The sequence below is a fragment of the Mycteria americana genome, chromosome 12 (genome assembly GCF_035582795.1).
Source record: "Mycteria americana isolate JAX WOST 10 ecotype Jacksonville Zoo and Gardens chromosome 12, USCA_MyAme_1.0, whole genome shotgun sequence".
NCBI lineage: Eukaryota > Metazoa > Chordata > Aves > Ciconiiformes > Ciconiidae > Mycteria > Mycteria americana.
Window position 1 is genome coordinate 19138742 of NC_134376.1, and position 22791 is coordinate 19161532.

A 22791-nucleotide genomic window follows, 5' to 3' on the forward strand; every position below is an offset into this window, starting at 1 on the left:
CTTTGGGCAAACACCCTCTTCTCTGACCTGCAGCAGAGGGGAAAGGACATTAGCCTGGCACAGTGGGAACCTAGGGCAGGTAATCCTCACCATTGGCACCATCAGCAGCCGTGGATTAGAGGGAAGAGAGGGCAGCCCTCCTTGCCTGCCGGTCCCTGGGACACCTACCACTTCTTTGGGACTGCTCTGGTCTCAGGGGAAGATCCCAGAGGTTTGGGAAGAGGTCCCACAACTTGTACTTACCAGAGAAATCTCTCTGACACAGCAGAAATAAAAAGAAAGAGCTCTTCTTCAGTGTTTACTTTTATTTTTAGAAGACAATAAGTGAGCAGATCGAGCTGCAGGCGGAAATGGTGTCTCTGAAGTTCAGGCTCCCCCTCCGCCCTCGTCAGGAAGCGCATGCTGCACGTGCACCCGGCTGGGATGTTTGTAGACAAAGAGTTTCTTGATGCTTTTTTTCTCCCCCCTACAGTTCCCTTGCCCATAGGCAAAGAGGATTTGCTTGCTGACATGCTGGAGTCTTGTGCGGAGCTGGGCTCTGTGTGCTGGGGGAGCACAGCTGCGCCAAGCTGCTTCTGTTAGCAGCCATTTGCCTTGGGTGGGGGGACAGCTTCCCAATTTTCTGTTTTCTTGGACTGGGGAATTGAATCATCGCTGACGTGGTGCTGATGGTGATGAGAATGGGGGGCTGAGGTGGCTTGCGGGTCCCTCCATCGGGCCATCCTTCCTCTGTGCGACTGACTTGGACGGAGCTTGTGCTTCCCGGCTCTGCCGCAGCCTGGCTCAGTGGCCTGCGAGTCCCCCGGTGCAGGATGCGTACGTAGCCCTGTTTCTTTTGCTCCTTTGCTGTGTGCCCCTTGGGGTCCTGGGGTGTTCCTGGTGAGCCGCAGCGCTCTGCTGCAGCATGTTGCAGTGATGGGAGTTTGTGCGTGGCTCGTTTGTGCCTGCTCTGGCCAGAAATCACTGCCTGCCACTGAGATGCCCCTTTTCACCAAAAAGAGACCAAACTGAAAACCAAGGCGTGTTCTTCTCCTGGTCGTGCCAGTGAATGGGGATGTGGTTGGACCCAGGTTTGTGCTTGTCAGGCAGATAGCCCAGCCAGCTCTGCCAGGACCACGTGCTCTGTCAGTGAGCCGTGCTTTGCCCTGGAACACATGGCTTCCTGGGTGCCTTGTCTGGGGCTGTGTGAGTTCTGGTGCTTGGGGGTTGTAGTTTTCTCCATGTCTGCGGTGTCTCTTTTGTTTCTGTGGCAAAAGAACCCGATTTGAAGTAAACCCCAGGCTGTGGGCAGGTCTGCAGTGCCAGATGCCGTAACGATGGGCAGATGCCCCTTGCGGCAGCTGTGACAGAGCACAGGGGCCGTGTCCTGCTGTGTTGCTGGGGACAGAGCTGTTGCCAGGGCCATGGCTAGGAAGTGGACAGAGAGAATTCGTGTTTGTGCACAGAACAGCATGCAAAGGCTCTTTCATACAGTCTGTGACTGTCGTCGCATGGCACAGTCCCTGCTCTTCCGTGGTCTGGTCCCCCTGCAGAGGTCTGAGGTCTGCAGCCTCTGGAGCCAGTGGTCGAAAGCAGAGGGCTGTCTGCCTTTGCGAGGGGGAGGTGGGCACGACTGCTGGCTGGGAACGAAATGGAAGAGCTGCTGCTATTTTGGGGTGGTGGTGATGCAGCCCAGCTTCCCTGCATCTGCCCGGGATGCAGCCAGCAGCATACCTCCCTGTCCTAACAGGCTGCTGGGTGCCTGGGATGGCCTGCTCCTTCCCTGCCCTGCGCGGGGAGCGACTGTATCTTGCTTTTCATGAGTTTCCTACCATCCCTTCAAGTTGGCAGGGAAGGGAGTAGCTTGTTCCCGAGAGCTTGCCAATCCTAATAGAGTGAGTGTTTTGCATGGACTTTGTGGCAATCCCAGCTTTTGCTGATCAACAGTGTGGAGGGGAGGCTGGAGAAGAGCAGGGCTGTGTCCTCCCTGCTGCAGCAGGGCTGGAGGGTGGCAGGCAGCCTTTGCCTGCTGCAGACCCTGGCTATCAGCTCCTGCCTCTGAACTCCCCCAAATGCCTTTGCCTCTGTGGGACGTGGGGTTAATTCCTCTTCTTGGACTCTAGCTTGGGATTCCCTGTGCTGGCACAGCAGGTCCTGCTGGGTCTGGGGCTGCCTGCTCTGCTGTTGGGGAGCATAACCCATAGCAGACCAGCAGCCCCCCTTCAAGGGCTGCAGGGCTGTGCAGTGCATGGAACATCAGTGCTGTCCCTGTCCAGGGAGATGGGGCTGCTCCCTGGCTCTGTTAGCATGGGGGACGGGGTTTCCCCTCATGCCTGATTTGGCATGAAGCCTTCCCTTCTTACATGGCATCCATGTGCTTGCACCAGCAAAGGGGTGGCTGTGGGGGAAAGCGGGGAGAGGTTGGCCAGCATACTGCTGGGGATGGAAAGTCCTGCCCTGTGCCAGCCCCTACCAGCTGGTCTGGGGCAGGCTGGCTGCAGAGATTGGCATGGCTGTTTCTTCATCCTCCGGTTTGTGAGTTGAGCAAATGCCTAAGCAGTGAATGCGTAACTCTTGCTTCCTTCTCATTAAGGTGCTGATTTTGTGGCAAATTCAATAGTTAAGAGCACAAAACTCTTTCAGTGACTATGAATTGAAAGCAAGAGCAGACAAACAAAACCAACCCAAGCTACCAGGAATTCCTGAATGGTCTGTATTTGTTCTTGGCAAAAGGGGATTTTCTTTCCTTTTCTTTGAAGGAAGCTCCTGAAGCTGTTTATTTCCGTACTCTTCTTGGCTGTTACCATTTTATGCAAAGAAAACAAAATCATTGATGTAAAAATCAGCGGTTGCCAGGCAAATGATCCTCACTCTGCAAATATTGCACAAGATTTGGCTAAAAATGTAATGACTTGAAACTGTATGAGCTAAACTCTCTTTTGAGAATAGTGTGAATGTTTCTGTAAGGGGTCCTGTGTGGGCTGCTGGGTGGGTTTGCACCTCTGGCCATTGGTGCTAATGTCCTGGTCTATGAAACAAATCCTCTTCTGGGAAGCAGCTGCTGCAAAACCATGGGACCAAACCTGCAACGAGTATCCTTTTGGTCCTGTGCGTGTCTGGAATGTTTTACCTTGTCTGATCAAATGATTCCCCAGGTCCTGTGGCAGCATTGGGAAAGTGGAAAGAGTAACCCAGGTTTTGTCACACTGGAGTTTCACTGCTGTTTGGCTCCTTCGTGCAGTGGCAGTGCACTGGCTGCAAAAGGCAGCCTTTTCCAAGGTCTGTTTGTGCTCAAGCACCCTCTCTGCAGAGGGGAAGAGCCTGTTGGCTCTCAGGAGTCAGAAGTGTGAGGGCTCGTGGCTCCCTGGATGCACCCTTCTGCAGCTCATGGAGGAAGAGGAGGGTTATCTCTTGGCCCTGGGGACTGCAGCTGCTCACTGGGCTGTGCCTGGACGAGTTCCTGAGAGCAAGCCCACAGCTGGAGGTGCTGAAACATGCTGTTAGCAAAACGAGAAGCAGCATCCCACCACAAGCTCCTTCTAGGTCTGGCCGTAAAGGGCAAAAGAGCATTTTCTTTCCATTCAGTGAGAATTTCAATTGACTTATCCTGGCGGTGGAGGAGACGCGTTGCTGCAGTATAACCTGGCTTTGCATGGACTGGGGAGGAGGGCTGGGAACCTCTCCTTCCAGCCCCTAGGCAATGGGCGCTACAGTTCTCTATTCACAGCCACACATGGGTTTTGAAGCGTTTGGCGTACACAGAAGCCTGATATGTAGGTATGCTGCCAGCTCCTCGCCCTGTAGCAGGGAGCTATCTTAGCGTGTGTGTGGCAGTGAGAGAGGTTTTGCCCCTCTCACTGATGGGCTCTTCCCGGGGTGCCAGCAGAGGTCGTGGGCACAAACTGAAACATAGGGAAGTGCAATTAAACACTAAAAATGCTCTTTTACTGTGAGGATGTTTGAACACTGGACTAGGTTGCCCAGAGAGGTTGTGGAGTCTCCAGCCTTGGAGATATTCAAAACTCGAGTAGACACCATCCTGGGCAGCCTGTTGTAGCTGGCCCTGCTTGAGCAGGGGGTTGGACTGGGTGATCTCCAGAGGTCCCTGCCGCTCTCAGCCGTACTGTCATCTTCATTCCTGAAACACCAGATGAAGCTGGTTCCTTTGGCTGCCACTGTTTAAGGAACATCTCCAGCTGCATCTGCCCTTCTTCACCTTTTGCTCCTCATTCATTGTCTGAGGTGAGAAGGAGATGAAATGGGGCTGTAACTGCTCAGCAGCTCAGGTCCTGTGTGTCTGCTGTAGCTGGTGCATGGGGCAGAGGTGGTGACATGATGGGAAACCTTCCTCTTTGTGATGAGCTGGTGGCTGGCCAAAGCACTGTCTGGAGGAGCCTGGCAAGGGAAGGGACTATCGCTGGTGCCCAGTTCCCTTCAGTGTTGCCCTCTGCCTAAACAAACCTCCCTCCCCGGCTGTAAGAGCAGCATGGTCGGAAGAGCAGAGCAGCTGGGAGAGAAGTGATGAACAATCTTCTCTTTGGTTCTGCTCAGGATGCCCTTAATGGCACTGGGAGTTACATGTGTAGTCTCATCCCATTTGCTGCAGTCTTTCTGCCTACGTTTTCCCTTTTAGATTCTCTTTGCAATCTGCTTGACTTGAGCATGCAGAAGTTTTCTTCCAGACTTTCTTCTTCATCAAAAATTTGCTGCTTCCCCTGTACCTCTCGAGCCTGAGGATGCCCCAGCTTTGCTGTAGCATTCCAGGCAAACCAGGGAAGAGCATCCCTTGGCTGAGAGGTGTTAGTTTAGAAAGTGAGGGGGGAAAACAGTTTTGTAATTAAATGCTGCATCCCTGTCCTGCATTCTGGATGATAATAACAGTGCTGCTGCGTTGCAAGGATGAGCAGGAGGGGGCATGCATGACATTTTCTTCCTTTTGTGGGCCATTTTAAGGTAAATTAAAGAGCTGCTCTGCAGGCTTGACTTTCCAGTACCTAATTTGTCCAAGTGATTCTTAACGTTGGGTAATGAGCTGGAAGATTTGTCCAGTGCTTAAGGGCAAACCCTATTATCTGTGTCATAAATAAAACTTCCCTGGCATCTTTCTCCATGTCAGACACAGTGATTAGAGCCTTAACTACTTGGCTGAGGTTGCAGTCTCCAATTCACAAGCAGAAAAATATTTCTAGCTGAAACTGGGATTTCCAGGCTTCCACCTGACAATTGTCCTGGATTTTGCAAGATTTTCTGAGGGTAAATAATTTTTTGGCCAGATGCTTTCTGCTGCTTTAGCAGCTGCAGCTGGAACAGGAGCAAGGGCAAGCAGGTCCCTTGGTCGTGTACATTAATACAAATTCAGAGGCGCAGTCCTGGCTTGGTGAGAGCAGGTTTCCTGATTAGCAGGTGTGACTGAGGATGCAGTTCAAATATTTCTTTTGCATCAGTGTCCAGCTGTAGTGAAGCAAAATAATGATTTGCAAATAATGTTCATTGTTGTTTTGCCCCCGACAAATTTGCCTTGAATGTAAATGCTGAAGCAGATAGCAGTTACACAGTGGAGACTCAATCCAGGCAGATATTTGTCTGAATTTCAGTGATGTTGAAGACTGGCAGCCACCTCTTTCTGTCTATCGCAGGGTAAATCTGCAACAGGCAGCTTAGTGATATGCACATTAGGGTTTGGAGGCTAAAAGCAAAGGCGTTCTGAGCTGAAACAGATGAAAATGGAGCAATGTTGTGATAGGGCAGAAAAAGCACTGAAATGCCTCTTTTTAGTGGGGGATTTTTTCCTCTATTATCCCTCATGTAGGAAGACTTTATGCTAAAGCTTTCTCTCCTGATAGCTTTTTGCACTTCCCTGTCCTCCCTGGTTTTGCTGTCAATATAGCTGTGGACAGCAGCCACAAGCATCCTCCCAGGCCCGGTGGGCACTGGGCTTGTAGCCTGCATCGTGCCATGAGAGGGGTTGAGGGCTGTGCTGCGGGAGGGGGTCGTGGCTCCCCCGAGGCTCGCGTGTGCCACGGGTCCCGATGCGTTGGCTGTTCCCCTTGGCTAGCAAAGGCTTCACCCAACGACAGTGTCTGCTGATGGTCGTACCCCATTTATTCCTTTTCCTTCCCATTTCCGTGTTGTTCTCTGTAGTGGCAGGCTAGCCCGGAGCCAGGAGAACATGTATATGTGGTGGTGCCTTTTTTTTCCCTGTAGGGTGACTGATCCACATCAGTTCCCCGCTCCTGGTGGAAGATTTCTTTTTCCCCAGTAGTTCATACTTCTGCTTTGGCTTCTGAATGGGGCATCTCATCTCTCTTACCATACCAGGTTGCAGGATAATGAGAATACGTCCATGTAATAATAAATGAATGTCAGCACGGCAGCAAGTAAATGCATTGGGCGTTCTTGCCAAGCCATGCATATTTACTGAGGTCAGTAGGAAGCGCTAATATATTTTGGCTGCTAGTGCCAAATAGAGGGGAGGGAGGATATATGAAAGTAAAAGCCTGTAGTTCTTGCTCACACATCTACTTTTTACTGCTGAATAAGAAATTAATGTAATCCATTAGCTAATGTAATCCATTATCAATCCAGTGACTGATAATCATCTAGAAAGAGGACAGCACATCCCAGTTTAATGTCAGAGGTACCAAGCAAATGAAGGAAAGTTTGCATCCTCACAGAGAGCGTGCTCTTACACCAGCATGCCCAGGCTCACGGCTGCTGAGATCCCTTAAACTGAGCTCATTGCTCAGGCCTGAGGGATGGGATGAGCCGAAGCCACTGGGTGGGACTGTGCTGGACCAGATCACTCGGTGGTTTTCGGCCCTGTTTGGGTGGGAAGCGTGTCTCCTCTGGGCATGTGGTTGCCCTCCTCTGCAGGTCTCAGGGTGTTGCTCACCTCTCGGTTCTGATGACATGCTGGGCTCCATCCGTCTCACTAATGGGCAGGGTCTCCATCTCTCTCTCCCTTCCAGTGGCGCAGGGTGGCTAGCAATGGTGGAGCACCCAGGTCTGCATTGTGGCGCACGATCTCTCGGCTGCTGGGAGCTTGGGAGGAGCTGCTGTGGACCCTGAGGCGAGGGGCGGGATGGACCTTGTCAAAGGGTGAGTTGGGGCTGTGCCACGCTCCCTGTCTTTCACTCACTAACGGTTGGTAGGGGAAGAGGTGTGCTGGTGTTTGGGGAAGCCAAGCCGATGCCCGGCCCTCCAATGTAAGCATTTGGCATGCACGATACCTTTGTTTCATTTTCATATTGCAAAGCAAACCTCTGCCCGCAGGGAGAGGCTGTGCCTCGCCACATGGATGAGCGGTAAATACCATGACTGAGGGCTTGCAGCCTTTCCCAACCTTTCACCATTTTCGTACAGCCTGACAAATATCTACCGGTACCACAACTGGGTGCAGTGCTCGTGTAGCGGTGGGAGCTGTGGGGAGTGCTGGGCAAGTGTTTTATTTTTTAATTGGAGTAATGCAATGTGAACTAGCTGTGACTAAGGAAGGTGTGAATTACAGGGTTTGTACCGGTAGTGAAAACCTGGTAAATACTGTCAAACCTGACAGTTTCACTGCAGCAGTGGTTAAATACGTATATTTAATCTCAGTCCATTATGTCAGCTTTCCAGTGTGAGTGCTGTGTAAAGAAAAAAATTCTTCCTGATTCCCTTTATATCTGGTCTTGTTTTTCCCATTAAGTTGTGGGGAAGATTTGCCTTTTCAGGGAGGTTCCCCTGGGAAGCGTGTTCTGGGCTGGGCTGTCCTGGCTGCGCAGAAGCCATTAGTGGCCACCTTTAAATGCTTCCCACCTTTAAAATCTGTGCTGAGATCACCTGAGAGTGATCGCATGGCTGTGGAGGTAAGCACAGCACACGTGCTGGTCTGTGCTGCAGGCACGAGCGAGGATAGTTGGCCACTGCCTCGCTGCAGGCAGGAGGGCTGGTCTGGTCCTGGAGCTGGGGAAGGGAGGAAATGGGAGAAAACCTGTTGTCCTTGGGGGTTTGTTTTTCTGCATATGGAAATTGTTGCCGGCACGGACGTGAAGTTCAAGTGCTGGGAGGAGACAGGATGGGCCAGGTCCAAGGGCGGAAGTGCAGACCCTGCTTGGCTTACCTCTGTGGAGGAATGCTTTTGAGCCCCAGCTCTCTGCTGGTCTGGGGGCAAAATAAAAACATGGGTGATAAATAGATTTAAGCTGGGATGGGTCAAACCCCTGTTGGCTCAGCCTTCCTGTTGCTATGAGTGTGTGTTCGTGGACTGGTGCTGTGTGCTGAAGGCCCTTGCACGAGGGAGCATCTGCGGTGGGACCCCCAGGTCGTCTCGTGTGGGGTAGGCAAGAGAAAGGGATTGTTGGAGACTTCTGCTGTCATCTGCACGTGGATTAGAAACATCCAAGTGAAAAGCAGCCAAAGCACAGACTCCGGTTGTTGAGCTATCTAGTCTTTTCCCCAAAGCTAACTTTTCCTTTGCAGATACAAAGGCCGGTTTGTTTCCCCCGCCTTGGCAGGGCTCGCCATCGGCTAACGTTGGCTTTGTCCACCACAGGCTCACGGAGCTGCAGATGGGCTGGAGCGAGCAGCCCCTCAATGCTGGGATTGTTTGTGGCCGCCCCCGCCTCGCCTAGGGGGACAGGCAGGCTGTGCTTGCTGTGCCCCCCGCCGCCTTGCTGCCGCCTTGGGCTGCTCTGGGTCCCCAGCACCCCCACGAGCTCGGCAGTGCTGGCGCGGCACAAAGCTGTTGTGTCGGGTCCAGTCCTGCTGCCTGTCTGTCCCAGGTGGTCCCCTTGCTCCTGCAGGGATCTGTCTCCTGGGTGTCCGCCTTCTCGGAGCGGGGAGGAGGATTCATCCAAAGGGCACAGGGTCCTGGTCAGATGGAGATGCACTGACCTCAGCCTTTGCCATGTGCACTTCAGCCATGTGGGTGAGAGAAAGGGGTGCTGGCTATCCCCACTCCAGCAGGGCTTTGGTGCTCTTGCCATGGGATAGAGGGATGGAGCCCCTTGAGGGGTTTGTGGCCCACCAGGTAGAGGGACCAACCCTCTGCACTGCTGTTCCCTAACTCCCTGCCCTCCTCTGGGCTCTGTTTGTCCATGTCTGTCTGAAAATGCAGAAGAAGTTGGAAAAAACAACCCGTGAGTAGTGAAGGGATGAGCTGGAGGTGCCAGAGCTGGGACGGGAGCTTGGTGGTGGATGTGGCAACTGTGTGCAGCCTGTTCTCCGAATGCAAGTATGGACTGAAGGGTGCCTAGCAGGTTAACCTGAAGGGAGGAATAAGGTGGTGTGATGTTACGGAGAGCTTCTGAGCAGGCTGCCTGTGGAGGATGCCGTCTTTGTTACTGGTGCGAGAAGAGGTCGCACAAAGCAGTGGAGTAGGAGGTGGGTGCAGCACGGGCTGTTTCCCTTGCCCGGTTCCTGCTGCCCTCCCTCTTTGGGTCTGCTTGTGAACACCTCCTCGGGGCTGGACCTGTTGCCCAGAGGGTTGCAGTAATGGTGGTCAGGGTGGTTTTAACGTGTGTGAGCAAGGGGGAGAACAGGTTTCCACGGGTCCCTCCACCCTAGGTTGTTGGCAGGAGTCTGTTTCCTTCCTGTGCATCCCGGCTGCGTGGGGACAGCCGGCGGGGGTCCGGCAGCTGTCACTAGGGTCCTCTGCCCCCTCTTCCATGCTCCCACACTGGAATTTCTGGCTGAACTCTTTCGCCGAGAGGTGGGACACTGCAAGCGCTGACCCTGTCTCTGATACCCCACGCAGCCCCCCTGCTTCCCAGATGCGGGTGGGAGGCGAGGAGGGCAGCACGGCGGGGAATAGCGGAGCAGGAGGCTGGGGCTGCTGCGGGCCGGGTCCCCGCGGTGCGTGGGTGGGGGACGCGAGAGGGCAGTGCGGCACCGCTGCTCGCCCGGCTCCGCTCGGCTCGGCTCCGGCACCTGCAGGAGCGGGGTGCGCGGCTGGTACCCCCTCCCCTGCGCGGCTCAGCCCTCCCGCCCTGTCCTGGCCCCCGGTACCCTCCTTGCACCCCAGCTCTGTGTGCTCTTCCCACAGTCCCAGCTCATTTTGGGTGGCCAAATACCTGTCTCTGTCTCAGGGAAGATCCACCTTCTTAAACAATTCCTGGCCGTTTTCACAAGGGCTGTCTCCCGGGAGGACAGACCTCGTGCTTTTCGCGCATCAGGTACGGCTTTCCCAAAGGGAGCATCTGTCACCCGGCGCCCTGCGGTGCCTGCTGCTGTCCCTTGGCAGGGCACGCGGCTGGAAAACCTGCCTGCCCCTTGTGCCGTCGGGCCCGGCGATAGACGGTACCGCATGAGTGGGCCGAGAGGGCCTTCACGGAGGGCTGGTCGTGCTTGCTGGTGCTGTGAAATGTGACAGGAAAAGCTCCTGGGGCTTTTCCTGTGTGCTTCATCCCTGGGTTACAGCTTTGGGAAAAGGGAAAAAAAAACCCTCTGCAGAAGATGGCAGTTAAGACGTCAAAGGCAGTGAAGCGGGAGGGACATAACAAATAGAATTGTAATAAGGTGTTTTCCCCTCTGCTTTGGAAAATGAACTATGTGAGATGGAGAGATGCTTTGCACAAAAATTTGCTCTTTGGTGATGTCAGAAGGCAGCAGGTGTGATTCTCATCCACGCTCTTGCTTTGGAGGTGCTGGCCCTGGCTGGGCAAGGCAGAGCAGGGTGCTAATTCCTTGGAAATGAACAGGAGACAGAGCCCTAAGCTCTTTTTTCTTTCCTTTTTTTTTTTTTTTTCCCCCCAGCCCTCTTTGTAGTTCTGACCTAGAAATTCCTCACTGCATTTGCTGAGCTGGCTTAGTTAAAGACTTGACTGATTTCTGGAGGATTAATTATTCAGTGAGTATGGGGAGGGAGGGTAGTGTCTGCTCCCAAGTCTGCAGGCAAGCTGGGCACCCGCTAGCCCAGGGTGCCCGGCTGGGGGACGGGTGCTGGCCCTTCCCCAGGGAGCCCCTGCCGTAGCGCTCACCCTGGACTGGGCACAGCTGCCGCACAGGTGCGTATTGGGGAGCACATCATGATGCATTTCTGTGCGCTGCTCTGGTCCTTTGCTTGTTTTCACTCCGTTAAGCAGGAAACCAAATTCCAGCCTCGTGGTCTTCAGTGACAAGTTTTCAGCTTGTGCTGCTGTTCTTCCTTCCTGGAAGTCACTGTGACTGATGTCCCCGAGGCCCCGCATCAGCTGCATCGTTGCTCAGCGTCCCTGCTCGGGGTGGGCACCTCTGCCTTGGCCAGGGCTTGCACAGAGGGCCTTGGCTGCAGGGGTCTGTGGCGTCCCCCGGAGAAGGGCTGTCAGTGTCATCCCACAAATGTGAGGTCGTTCACCCAGTGTACAAGACGCCAATAAACACACCGGGCAGAGGTATTTTTATTTCATGTCTGTGCAGAGATGGGTGCTAGGCGGTAGCTCCACAAAGCTAGCACAAAGTTTGGTCATGCAGGTACAGTATTTATACAGTCTAGTTATGCATATGCATAAGTAATTATGCAAAGCAGTTTTCTATTGGTCTACATTTTCTTGTCTTACTCTTAAAGCTACAGTACTACTTTAATATTCTGCGCATCCTCAAAGGTGAGGGGTCTCTGCTTGGGCCGGGGTCTCCAGCTTAAGGGGTGTGACTTTTAGTATTATAATGAGGATAGTTCGCGTGAGGGTGCTTCTTATCACACTTCTACTAGTAGTTTCAGATGGTTCCCAAAACATCTTAATTAGCTTACATATTTCTCCAGGATGTGCTTTACTCCCAAGGACAGTAATTCTTGATTAGACCTTCCACATTCCAGTCCGAATCCCCCTTATCAACTTTACGTAAGTCCCGGCCTTCCACCAGCTCCTGATAGACTACATCAGCAGTAGATCTGCAGAGGTCTGGTGATAGTGCTGGGGCTTGGGGGATCCTCGGCCTCTGTCCCTGTGGGTGGGATGCTGCTGGCCCTCCCTGCAGCCGTGCCTGCATCCCGCTCGCTGGCCCATCCGGGGCCACTTTGGAGGGAGTGTGCAACAAACTGCAGTTTGGGTAGTACTCGTTCCTTTAAAGCTATGCTGTTGTGCTCACGATAATTCCTCAGATGTGCAGTGGCAGCAACTATTTTTCAGGTTGCAAATAGCTACGTGCCCTGGAGAGTGTATAAAGGAATATATTTCCTTGATCTCCACAGGCTCTTGATGTGCTGGTGAAAGTGGATTCCCTGTTTAACAGCAAAATAAGGGCAGGTTGGCAGTTTCTTTCCTTTATGTGCTCCTCTGCTTTTCCTATGGTGTTTGGCGAGGAAACATGGTTAAGAGGCTGTCGGCAGCAGCAGTGCGGGTACGTCGGACAGTGCAGTTGGTGCTTTTGGTCCCAGCCTGTATCACTGTGGGTTTACTTGAGTGCTTGGCCCCTCGCTGCAGTTGTGGGAAGATGAGGGTGCAACTTGCAGCCTCGCTGGACCGGCTGTAGCTCTGCCATAAAGCGCCTGGAGCGAACGCGTGTTCCTCGGGAGAGTGCTTATGCAGAGTGGTTTTGCTGCTGTATGTTCCTCTGCGTAAGGAGTTTTGGCAGGAGGCAGCATTTGCTCTGGACACCTTTGTACCCATGAGAGGCGTGGTTGTGCCAGCAGGAGCCTGGGCCACGATGGGGTCCTGTAAACCCGCTTTTTAGAAGGCAATACCTGAAACTTTTGTTTCCCCGACCTGTTGTGAACTGGCAGGTTTGCTGGTAGTAACTGTAATGCTTTTTTGCTTGTGTTTTACTGTTTATTGCTATGGTTCTGCCAAATGATTTCATTAATAACCTGCAAGTAGCTGCTCACCAGCTGAGCTGTGGGATCTGTCTGTGGGCTCACTCCTAGACTGAAGGGAGCTGCCAAAAAGCACCAGTGTTCAAGCTGACACGTTTAGCTAATAAATACTGTGGGCAGAGCAGAAGCGTGCAGCTGCTGGCGCTGGCTTGCCGGGCTGCAGTGACCCGACTGCTGAAGCTCACCCCCAAAATTGGCCATTTTCACAGGGCGTGTGGGCAGAACGCCGCGCGGCAGGGCAGGCACCATGGCTTTGGAGAGGGTGTTTCTCTGCTGGAGCCACAGCTGGTGCTCGTAGCAGAACAACACAGGAGCTAAGGAGTGCTCTGCCTGCAGCAGCCCCCTGTGAGCTTTGCAGGTGCTGGGTGGGGAAACCAGGGGATGCTGGTAAGCAACTGCTGTCACCCTGCTCCCCCAAAGGTCCAGCTCGGGTGCAGTGCCATGCAGTCTGCCCGTGCCTCCTGCACAGACTACAAGAGTTGCCATTTGAAACCAAGTCGTCTTCTCAGGCAGTCCACGGGCATCTCCGTTTTCCAACTTGTCCAACTTTTCTTGCCACTGAAGTTTTGGAAATCTGTGGGCATCCTTGCTTTGGTCAGAGCAACTATGAATTTTAGCTTCTATTTCCTTCTGTAAGTCCACCTTCAGCTAGGTCCTGCAGGAGCTTTTACACAAGCTCCTGAGCCGTGAGGAGTTTAAAGGGGGTGAGGAAGGGTTGGGAGGGTATGTGAGTAGCTCGGCTTCACCCTGCAATGGGAAGCTGGGAAGATTGGAGCAGGGCAGCGGGGGGAAAATGAGTGAAGGATGGTCCATGAAGCAGGGCCCTACTGGTGCAACACCTCTGTTGTAGGTCAGCATGCAGGACTGTCATGGAAACTTTTCTGATTTAATGCACAGTTGTGTGTACCTTATAATGTACGTGCCAGGCTGCTGGGCTGCATTTATGGAATTGAGCCCAGGCCTGTGGCAGACCACGGGGACCGACACCGCAGAGTAGCGCTTGGCTGCACGAGATGTTCCCAGAGCCAGGCTGAGACTGTTGAATGACCTTTCCAGGGAGCAAAGCGCTACGGCAGTGAAGATGTTGGGGGGAGTTGCTTCAAGCACCTTTCTTCGAGGTGCATGCAGCATGTGGGAAGCCAACACCACCAAAGAGGTTCACTGCAGCGGGGTGTTATCCCATGTGTGTCCACGCTTGCTGGGGGGAGGATGGGGGAGCTCTGCGGAGACCTGACGCTTGCCTGCCCTGCATGTTTGTGGAGGTACCTGTTTCTCTGTGGTGTGGAGCCTGGCACAGCATCCAAACCAATGGGTCCCCTCAGAAAGGAGTGGGAATCCGCAGCTGTGAGTCCAGAGAGCAGCACAGCAGTGCCAGGCGTGCAGGTGGCTGCCCTTTTGTGGCTAACGCTGTGGGTCACACTCAGGACCTGGGAACTCCCCGTGCATCTGTGGTCCACGCTGAATGAGTTCAGGGATCTCAGCTCAGGATCCCTGGGAATATTATCTCCAGGTGCATCTTGCTGCATGGATGGTTTTGCTATACAAAAGGGCTCTCTGGATACTAATCCGAGCTCTGCTACACGAGCTCTTTCCCTGTGTCTGTTTCCTTTGGTCAAGTCTGATGTTTTACTGATCACGCTCTGTTGTGGCGAAGCTGCTGAATACTTGGAGGGAATGTTGGAGCTGAATTTAATGTAACCAGTGCTGCTGTCCGCAGCACAACACTGCAGCTTAGAAAGAGGCAGTTGCTACAACCTGAATAATGCTGTATTAAACTGTAGTTATCCCCAAAAAGTAGTAAGGTGCTTTAGCATATGGTGTTCCTGTTGCTGTGACAGCCTGTGCTCCTCGGGTCCTGTTGGCCCTGGGTGAGGAAGCCGGGGTTAATTCCTGCTTGTGTGTCAGGAGAAGCAGTAGCTAATACTTTGTATTCCCAAAGTGCCAAGGTGCTGCCACCTCGGGCGGGACTGGTGTGTCCCTCACTGTTTTCTGGAAAGCAAGTCCCCGTGAGGTGTCAAAGGTCTCCTGCTGCTCCTGGCCTGCGGCTGTTCGCCCCGCTCCAGCGGCCTTGCGAGCCATACCGGTGGGAAACAGCAAGTGATTGCTGCTGAGCGTTGTTTTACTTCTTCCCGTGGAAGCAGGGACCGTCTCGCTCTCTGCAGGCACGGTATGGCTGTGTCTGCACATTCGCTTTACTGCTAATAGAGCTGCTGCTTTACCCATTGGTTCCTCTATCCAGAAAGGGCTCACGAGAACAACTGCCACTTTCCCTTTGCTCTACAGAGCCTATTTAGTTTGCACGTATTGCTGCAATGATTGCTGGATTTCATCAGATGAGAGGCGCATCTTTCTTAATAGCCTGTGTAATTTCTTCCAGAGGGACACATTGCATTAAATCTTTAATCCAGCAAGCTGCTAAGGGAGCACGCTCAGACTCCGTGCATTTGCTACTGATCTCTTACACAACCCTAATGCTGCCCCGGAGGCTTTACCCTTCGGAGTGGCTGGAGCTGGCGCAGTCAGAGCCTTTGGAGGGGAGCTGGGGTGGCAAAGGGCTGTGTTGCTCCTCTGCTTTCTCGCTGTCCTTTGCTGTAATGCCACATCTGTTGTGTGCCAGGGAAGGCAGGTTCCTCTCCATGCTGTGTGTGCTCGGGTCATGTCAGCTGGGGTCTGTGCAGCGTGAAATAAACTGCCTAGGAATGGAAATGTGGTGTTGCAGGACTGCTACCAACAACTCTGTTCAGCAGGTCACTTCTGCCTTTGATTTATTTTCTTCCCATCCTCAAAAATCCCTGCTTGCCCCATTTTCTTAAGAGTTTCAGGGTTGCTGACTGTTGTTTTGGGTAGCTTTTTTTTAATAAAAGGCCTTTGAAAATCAGCTGGTGCATTGCTGAGCCTGATGCTGCCTGCACTGCTCCCTGGGCAGGGGAGGGAGAGGGCTGTGCTGATCCGGCTCACACTGCCCCATCCTACTTTTGCTGAATTGACTTTTATGTTGCTTTCTGCTGTGTGCCCTTGCTTGCTCTGACCTTTTCTTCCTCCTTCTCCCCTCTTTCTGTCCTCACAGCCCTCTCTGCAAGGCAGAAGTAATTTGGGAGGAAAGCCTCGTTCATTTTTCATGCTCAACCACCAGTGCAGCTGTTGACTGTGCTGGCAATTGCCTTTGATATACATTTACAGAGACAGTGACCTGTAAAAGAGTAAATCAAAGACTTGAAGCTAGTGCCTGGGGTGTACCTTAATATGGTATAATCTCCCCTTCTGTTCCTCTGCACATAGTAGGCAGGTAACAAAGACACATCTGCAAATCAGACAGAGTTCAGCCATGGGGTGCAGCTTACCTGAGAAGAGGGGGTTGAGGATGGCTGGGACATCTTCAGATTTGGGAGGCTGGAAGAAGGTATATTCAGCCTGGACTTGCAGAGCTTAGCTCCTGTAGCTGTAGTTCTGCATGAGGCCTGTCTGTTGATGAAGAAGATGGTTTGCATCTTTGTTTTATTTATTTGTAACTTTTAAATTTTTGTTATCCACATTTATGTGCATCTTGGTGGTTTGAAAAGGTGTTAGTTCTCAGCATCTCTGTGTGCTCGTGTGGCTGGGCTCTTGGGATGCCAGGACCTAGTCCGGGGCCAGGAGAGCCCCATCCCTTATCCTGCTCCAAGGCTGATCTCACTGCCCATTTCTCGAGGTGATTCACAGAGATTTGGGCCATGACCAGATCTCATAAGCAGTGGTACCCGATGTGGCAGACCAGCCCCACTGGTGATGCTTGGTACAGACATCAACACCCCAGTCCTCTGGGCTGAAATGACTGTAATGTGAAAGCTGCTCAAATTGCCAGAGCTGCCCTATTATCAGTTAATCTTATTCCTGAGCCCTGTGGGGCTTCTTGTGCTGTTACAAGTGCATTCATCCATGAGGCTTTCACAGGTCTGGCTGCTCTGATCGCAGCTCACATCCCCGTGTATCTTGGCCAATATTGGCCTGCCAGCAGATGTGGATAGTGAGAATGTGGCCTATTTGACGTCCTCTGGTAATTCCCACCTTCACTGCTTGTTTTAAATTTTTTCTGCTCCATGCACTAGATGCAGAGTGACCTTTTAAAATGTGTTTTCCTGTAAGGATGTTACCTGATTTTTTTAAAAATATTTTTTCTTCCCAAAAGCGTATGTGGAGTGCCTGCTCCGCATCCCTGGGGGTGGCAGGAGAGATCCCAAGCCATTTGCAGTGTGCTGGGGAGGATGTGGGTCATGCTGGCTCCATGACTGTCCCTCCTGCAGGGTGAGAGGATCCTTCCCTGGTGCATCATTCCTGCTTTAACCCGCTGGTGTGGGGACCAGGAGGTCGGCCTTGCTCAGCAGCATTCCTGCCTGGTCACCCCATGGGCTGCGTGCAGCATTGCCAAAACCTGCCCACACAGGCTGGGAGATCTTTCACAGCAGCAGCTGGTGGGACACCCTGCTGCAAGCACCAAGCAAAACACCAACCCTTGACCTCTCCAGCCCAATCCCACTCTGTTTGTAGCCATATCCCTTGGTGGAGCCAGCAAGGAGGCCCAGGGCATGGCTTGCCGCGTACCACTGCGGTGCCTGGTCCTGCCATGCTCCCCGTAGCAGAGGGGAGCACGTGTTTCACTGCAGATGGAGGAAAAACTTGGCTTTGTTTGGAAAACGACTGGAAACATCTGAGTTGGAAACATCACCCAGCTTGGGCAGAGCCTGGGGCTGTTAGAGTAAAAAAGTACCAGATTGTTCCTTGCAGCTTGAATGCTGCAGAGCAACACAGGGTGGCCCGTGGCCACTGTGGGTGCTGGTCACCCGTGCTGCGTGGCCCTGCTCTGTCTGTGCTCTGCAGCAGCTGATGCAAAGAAACCCCAGGGGTTTGCTGAGCATCCCAAAACTGCTGCACCAGGCATCCCGTGGGGATGCTGCCTGGACCTGAGCTGAGGGCAGAGCTGTTGTGGGACCAGTGGAGATGAGCCACGTGAGGCCACGCTGCACTAGGGGAACTCATCAGCTTCAGCTTTTAAACTGTGTCTACCCAGGTTCAGTTTTTGCTTTTTATGTATTGGCAGAGGGCTGCCGTGGTCAGACTCCAGGTGCTCTAGGAAGACTCTGAAGAGAATGATGAGGGCTCCTGGTTTTGGTGGAGTCATGACTACTTTCAGAATTTCTTTTGGGGATTTGGGGAGTGAGGGGTTTTCCCTGTGTGCCCCAGGTACCAGCTGGCACATTCATGGATAGCAGGTTGGGGGCTCACAGAGGCGCTTGCTCCTTCTGCTGGAAGTGGAGGCTGAGATGGGTTTGGGGGTCTGACAGCGGATGCGACTGTGGTGTGACAAAAGGGTTGGTTCAGAGTGCAGAGGGCTGCTGCCAGCAAGCTGGGGACAAAGGTAGAGGCATCCAGCATGGGGACAGCATGGAGTAAGATGCAATCTTCCTTTTTTCCCTTCTTTTTCTTGTTTTCCCTCTTTTCCTGATGTCACAGCTGGGGAAATCTCTCCTATGCCCCCAAAGCTGGGGCAGCCTGTCACACAGGAGCAGCCCTTTGTGAGGGGAGCTGCTGGGGCCTGGGATAACCATGCAGCAGAGAAGTAGCCCAAGAGACCTTTCTGAGCCCCACCTGGAAAGGAAAACAGCACCCTGAGTTTTGCCTCCAGGCCTGTGAGAGGGGGCATATCCTGATTTTAATCATTTGGGGGTTGCACAATGCTGAGCTGCACCACTGAGCTCTGCCTGCCTCCGGCAGCCTGGCGAAGATGACGTCCGAGGCAATTCCCCAGGGCCTGTGGCCAAAGGGACTGGTCTCTGCCCCACTTAGTTCATCTGCTGTTCTGCGTTGTCTGAGGTTTGGGAACTCGGACCTGAGAAGGAAGCAGGGAGCTCGGGTTTGCTGTTGTGCTGTCATGATGTTCCCTATGACTCCCACCTATTGCTTTTGCAAGCATCAGGCAATGAGAGATCCTGCAGTCCTGCCCAGGGTGAAGCGGACACGTCGGTTGGGGCTCGTCGGTGTTTGGGAGGCTGTGACGCAGCTCACGGACCTGCCAGAGGTGCCAGCAGAGGCTTCCTGGCCACTGCCAGTTGCTGGATGGGAAGGTGAAGCTGCTCAACCCCACAGGTAACGTGCTGCTGTGTCCTGTGCCATGCACTGAGAAACACGGCTGAGGTGTGATGGTGCTGGGGGCATCTCTGCTCGTGCGGAGGTGCACGTTGTGGCTGCGATAAGGTTCATGGGAATGTGATGAACAGACCTCTCTGTGGTGTATTTCAAGCTTTTTTTCCCCCCTTTGGGGTGTTAAGGGATGTGCTGCTTTGAGGGCTGCTTGGCGTTTTAGCTTAAGACAACAAGTATGTGACACAAGTATGTGTATATGTTGATGCGCAGCAGTAGTACATGCAGGAGATGTACTAAGTCGCCTGTCCTGTTGGACACCCTTATGATGCTGGTTTTTAGGTATTTGACATGAAGAACCGTTGACCTCAGTGCCTTGTGCCCCACCATCTCCTCTCCCATGGTGGCTGGTAACTGGTGAAGAAGTTTCAATTTCCAAATTGCTTTATCTTTTAAGCAAAAGGTATATTTCCCACCTGTTGGTTGTTTCCCAGCAGTGGCTGTGCAGAGCACTTGCTGAGAGCTATTTTTCTTACCATATTGGCATCATGGGGTTGGAGATTTGGGGGGCTTTGCTGCTGTGAGGTGTGGCTGCGGTACTGGACCTTCTTCCTCCATGCTGCAGGTAACATGCTCTGCTCACTGGCTTCCCCCTGTGCTACCCCTGTGTCGGAGCACACCTTGATGTACCCCAGTGGGGGTGTTCGTAAAAGGTGTTGCCTTACAGTCTCTTTGGGGGAGGGTGTTGAATTATGGTAGAAATCCAGTGGATCCTTGACCCTGACTGTTTGGCAGAAACACCCTTGGCCGAACCCTGTGGCCAATTAGCACTTAAATGTTTGGGTTTTTTAATGTTCTTCGTTATCCAGCTGTCCCAGATATGCAGGAAATGTCGTTACGCTGCCTTTCCTCATGGGGTCCAGGCTCTGGCAGGATCCTAGGACACTTTGCAAGGGCTGGCGTGCTGTGTCCCCCCACAACTCTTCAGGGTACAGCTTCACATTGTGCATCGTCTGGTGGGTGCTGGGGAAAGGTTCAGACCCCCATGCCCCTGGACTGAGCCACCTCCCTCTGCCACCCTTGTGTCAGGTCCAGCGGTTGTGTGGCCCTGGGATGAGTCAGCTCACCCCATTAGTGAGTGCTGAGGGAGTGTGGGTGGACTAGATTGGTTTTTGGTTCACACCAGACCAGCTCAGCTGACTCATCCCAGGGCCACATGGCACGTTTCTGCTGATGCTGTTTTGAGTTTTCTGTCCCAAAGGTTACAATTTCTGTTCCCAGGTGAGTGACTGCCCAGACACCTCCCCAGGGTTTCCTTTCCCTCTGCCAGTAGCATGGCAGCATCCACTGATGGCAGCAGCAGCAAGGTTAAGGTAGGAATAAGGCACCAGCTGGGAAAAGCTGATGTGGGAAGAGCATGCAATGTGCCGGCAGGGTCTCCCTCCCCCTTTTTCCTCATTTTTCCCCAGCAGTAGAAACCTCCGTCATACCATACAAGGTTGCAATGTTGGGCTTGGACCATGTGTTCACAGCATGAGCGTAACATGAGCGTGTGGAAGAGAGGTCTGGAAGCAGTGAGGTTCCTCAGAGCTTGTGCAGACTGACCTGCAGTGCTGCGGCTTGTGCTGGAAGATGGGGGACTTCCCGGGAGCCCGGCGTGCAGCTGCCCCGTGAGGCCACAACTGATCCCGTCAACTTCCCTGCTCTGCCGGGGACTGTAGGTATCACTGAGGTCCCGGGGCTTGAAGACCTGATGTCTGTCCCCTGAGCAGCCCTTTGATTAGAGGTCTTTCACTACTCACTATATGGTGAGGATCTGAGCAGGGAAAGTGGTGGCTCGGAGGTGAATGGCAGTGGAGATCATCTCGGGTGAGGAGTCTTGATATGCAACTTCTCATTTCGGTGGCATTGACCATCTGTGTAATTGTCTTTGTTCTGCCCGATGGGGGCTTTAAATATTTTTGCTTGTATCGTGAAGGATACAATGTGATCTGGTTTGTCAGTCTTTTTATTTTACTGAAATAAGTTGAAGTATTTGTTTTCCCTTGGGTGTTATTTGGGTTCTGTACTCTGTTTGGCAGTCCTAGAGGTTTTAATTTTACAACTAGCATTTTGGAAGTTTTAGAGGTTTGTTTTTACTTTGTTTTAATTAAATTGCTATAACCTGGGGGAAATCTTTTGGCTTAATTTAAACAGAAAGCCTTATGCTGAGTAAATCCAACATCCTCGTCTATCTGATGATTGTGCTGTTCAGAGTTTTGACATGAAAAGTTAAAATTTGACTCCAGGCTTGAAAGTTTGCAATCATTGACTGCAACAGGCACAGCCAGCTCTGTGTCGTAAGAGGATTACGTTAATCTATTTGGAAAAGAAGCCGAGATTTTAATGGACTCTATTTTGATGCAGAAATGGGATAATTACTGGGTGAGAGGAGAAGAAAAAGGTTGGAAATAGAAATGTCCTTCCCTGGTGCATGTGGGTGTCTGTCGTTGGACCCTTGGGCTGCGGCTGCTGAGGATGGCTGTGCCCCTCCAGGACACGTGCCTGGCCCCGTGTGGCCCCATGCTCCCCTGAGGGGTGCAGTGCTTATTTGGGGAGGATGCAAATTCCTGTGGGGTCTGAGCGCCGTCTCCTCCTGGGCAGTGCCAGGGCTAGGGCTGGACAGCCTCCCTGCCGTGCAGACCCCCGGGTGCTGGGCTGGGTCTGCTGCTGGTTCACAAAGGTCTGGGCCAGTTTGGGTCATGAAGCCCTGGGAAGGGGAGCTGCTCGGGACCGTGCTGCTGTGTCTCTAGGATTAGTGGAAGGACTTCATACAGGTCGGAGTGGAGCTCTAGGTCATGGATGAGTAATTTCCCAGAGGGGTTGTTGCATTTATCCGTAATTCACTTCAAAGCAGCCATGCAGAGTGCTTGAAGGGAGCAGGTCGGAGTCTCATCCTGCTCGTTCTGGTGCGTTTGAAGGTGACCTCCCTTGTCTGGCAGTTAATTGCGTTTTCGCGAGCTTCTTCTCCAGCCCGCGGCTGCTGTTTGCTACCTCCTTGCCCCAGTGAGCCCTCGGGAGGGGTCACCCCACAGCGCAGCGCAGCTTCCATCAGTATCCATCAGTCACAGACGTTTTTGGAAGCTGCAAGCAAAGTGGCCAGGGCGAAGGAAGCGGCAGAGGCACGGTGAGCAGCCACCGCAGTGTATACAGGATCAGGAGGAGTGGGGAGAGTGTGACGCGAAGTGAAAACTGCGCAGCTGGGATGTGTTTGCACCACGGGTTGGCTGCCGGGCACAACCGTTCCATCCCTTTTCTGCCTCTTCTGGTCTCTCTCTTTCTCCGACCAGACCACTGCAAGTCCTGGTACCTTTTGGGAAGGGGGAAGGAGATGTCCGTGAGCAGCCTGGGGTGCCTTAGGGGTTGTGTGCTGCTAAGGAAACCCTTGTAACGCCACCCATAGGTCTGACGGTGGGGAGAGAGGCTGCTTGTGGGGAGCTGGGTGTAGGAGGGGGCTGCTCCTCATCAGAGATCCAGGTAGGCACAAGTAGCTGTTTATGAATGCAGGCAGCTGTATTGATTGTAGTCCTGTGACTCTCCCAGCCTGGAGACTGCTCGCTCCATATTGATTATTATTTTTTCTAAAGACTGACGAAGTTTGCTGGGCTGTAATTGCAAGAATTATTCTCCTTTCCATTTTCTGAAATTCTTGATCATGTTAATGAGTTTTCCAATTTTTGCTTAGGGTTTTGCCAGGGCTGGTTTTTAGGGGAAGAACAACAACTGGTGAGTGCTGAGCTGTGTCTGTTCCCAGGCTGGTTGAGGATGTGGGGATGGGGATGGCACATGCCCTATTTGCTCCACTCGGGCAGAGTCTGGGGGTTTTGTGTGAAAGAATCAGGTGAGTTTTGGGTGGATCTCCAGCAGTGGTGGGGGACAGAGCCAAGGTG

The 22791-nt window shown here is 52.9% G+C and overlaps 1 protein-coding gene across 2 annotated transcripts in view; it reads left to right on the forward strand.

Annotated features, from left to right (window-relative positions):
• Window positions 1-22791, forward strand: part of LOC142416257 (ankyrin repeat and fibronectin type-III domain-containing protein 1-like) — a 257068-nt gene that overhangs the window by 20658 nt on the left and 213619 nt on the right. For both annotated transcript variants that reach the window (XM_075515582.1, XM_075515581.1), the window contains exon 2: window positions 6948-7077. In XM_075515582.1, coding sequence (XP_075371697.1) covers window positions 7061-7077 — 17 coding nt within the window. In that variant the 5' untranslated portion in view covers window positions 6948-7060. The remainder of the gene's footprint in view (window positions 1-6947; window positions 7078-22791) is intronic.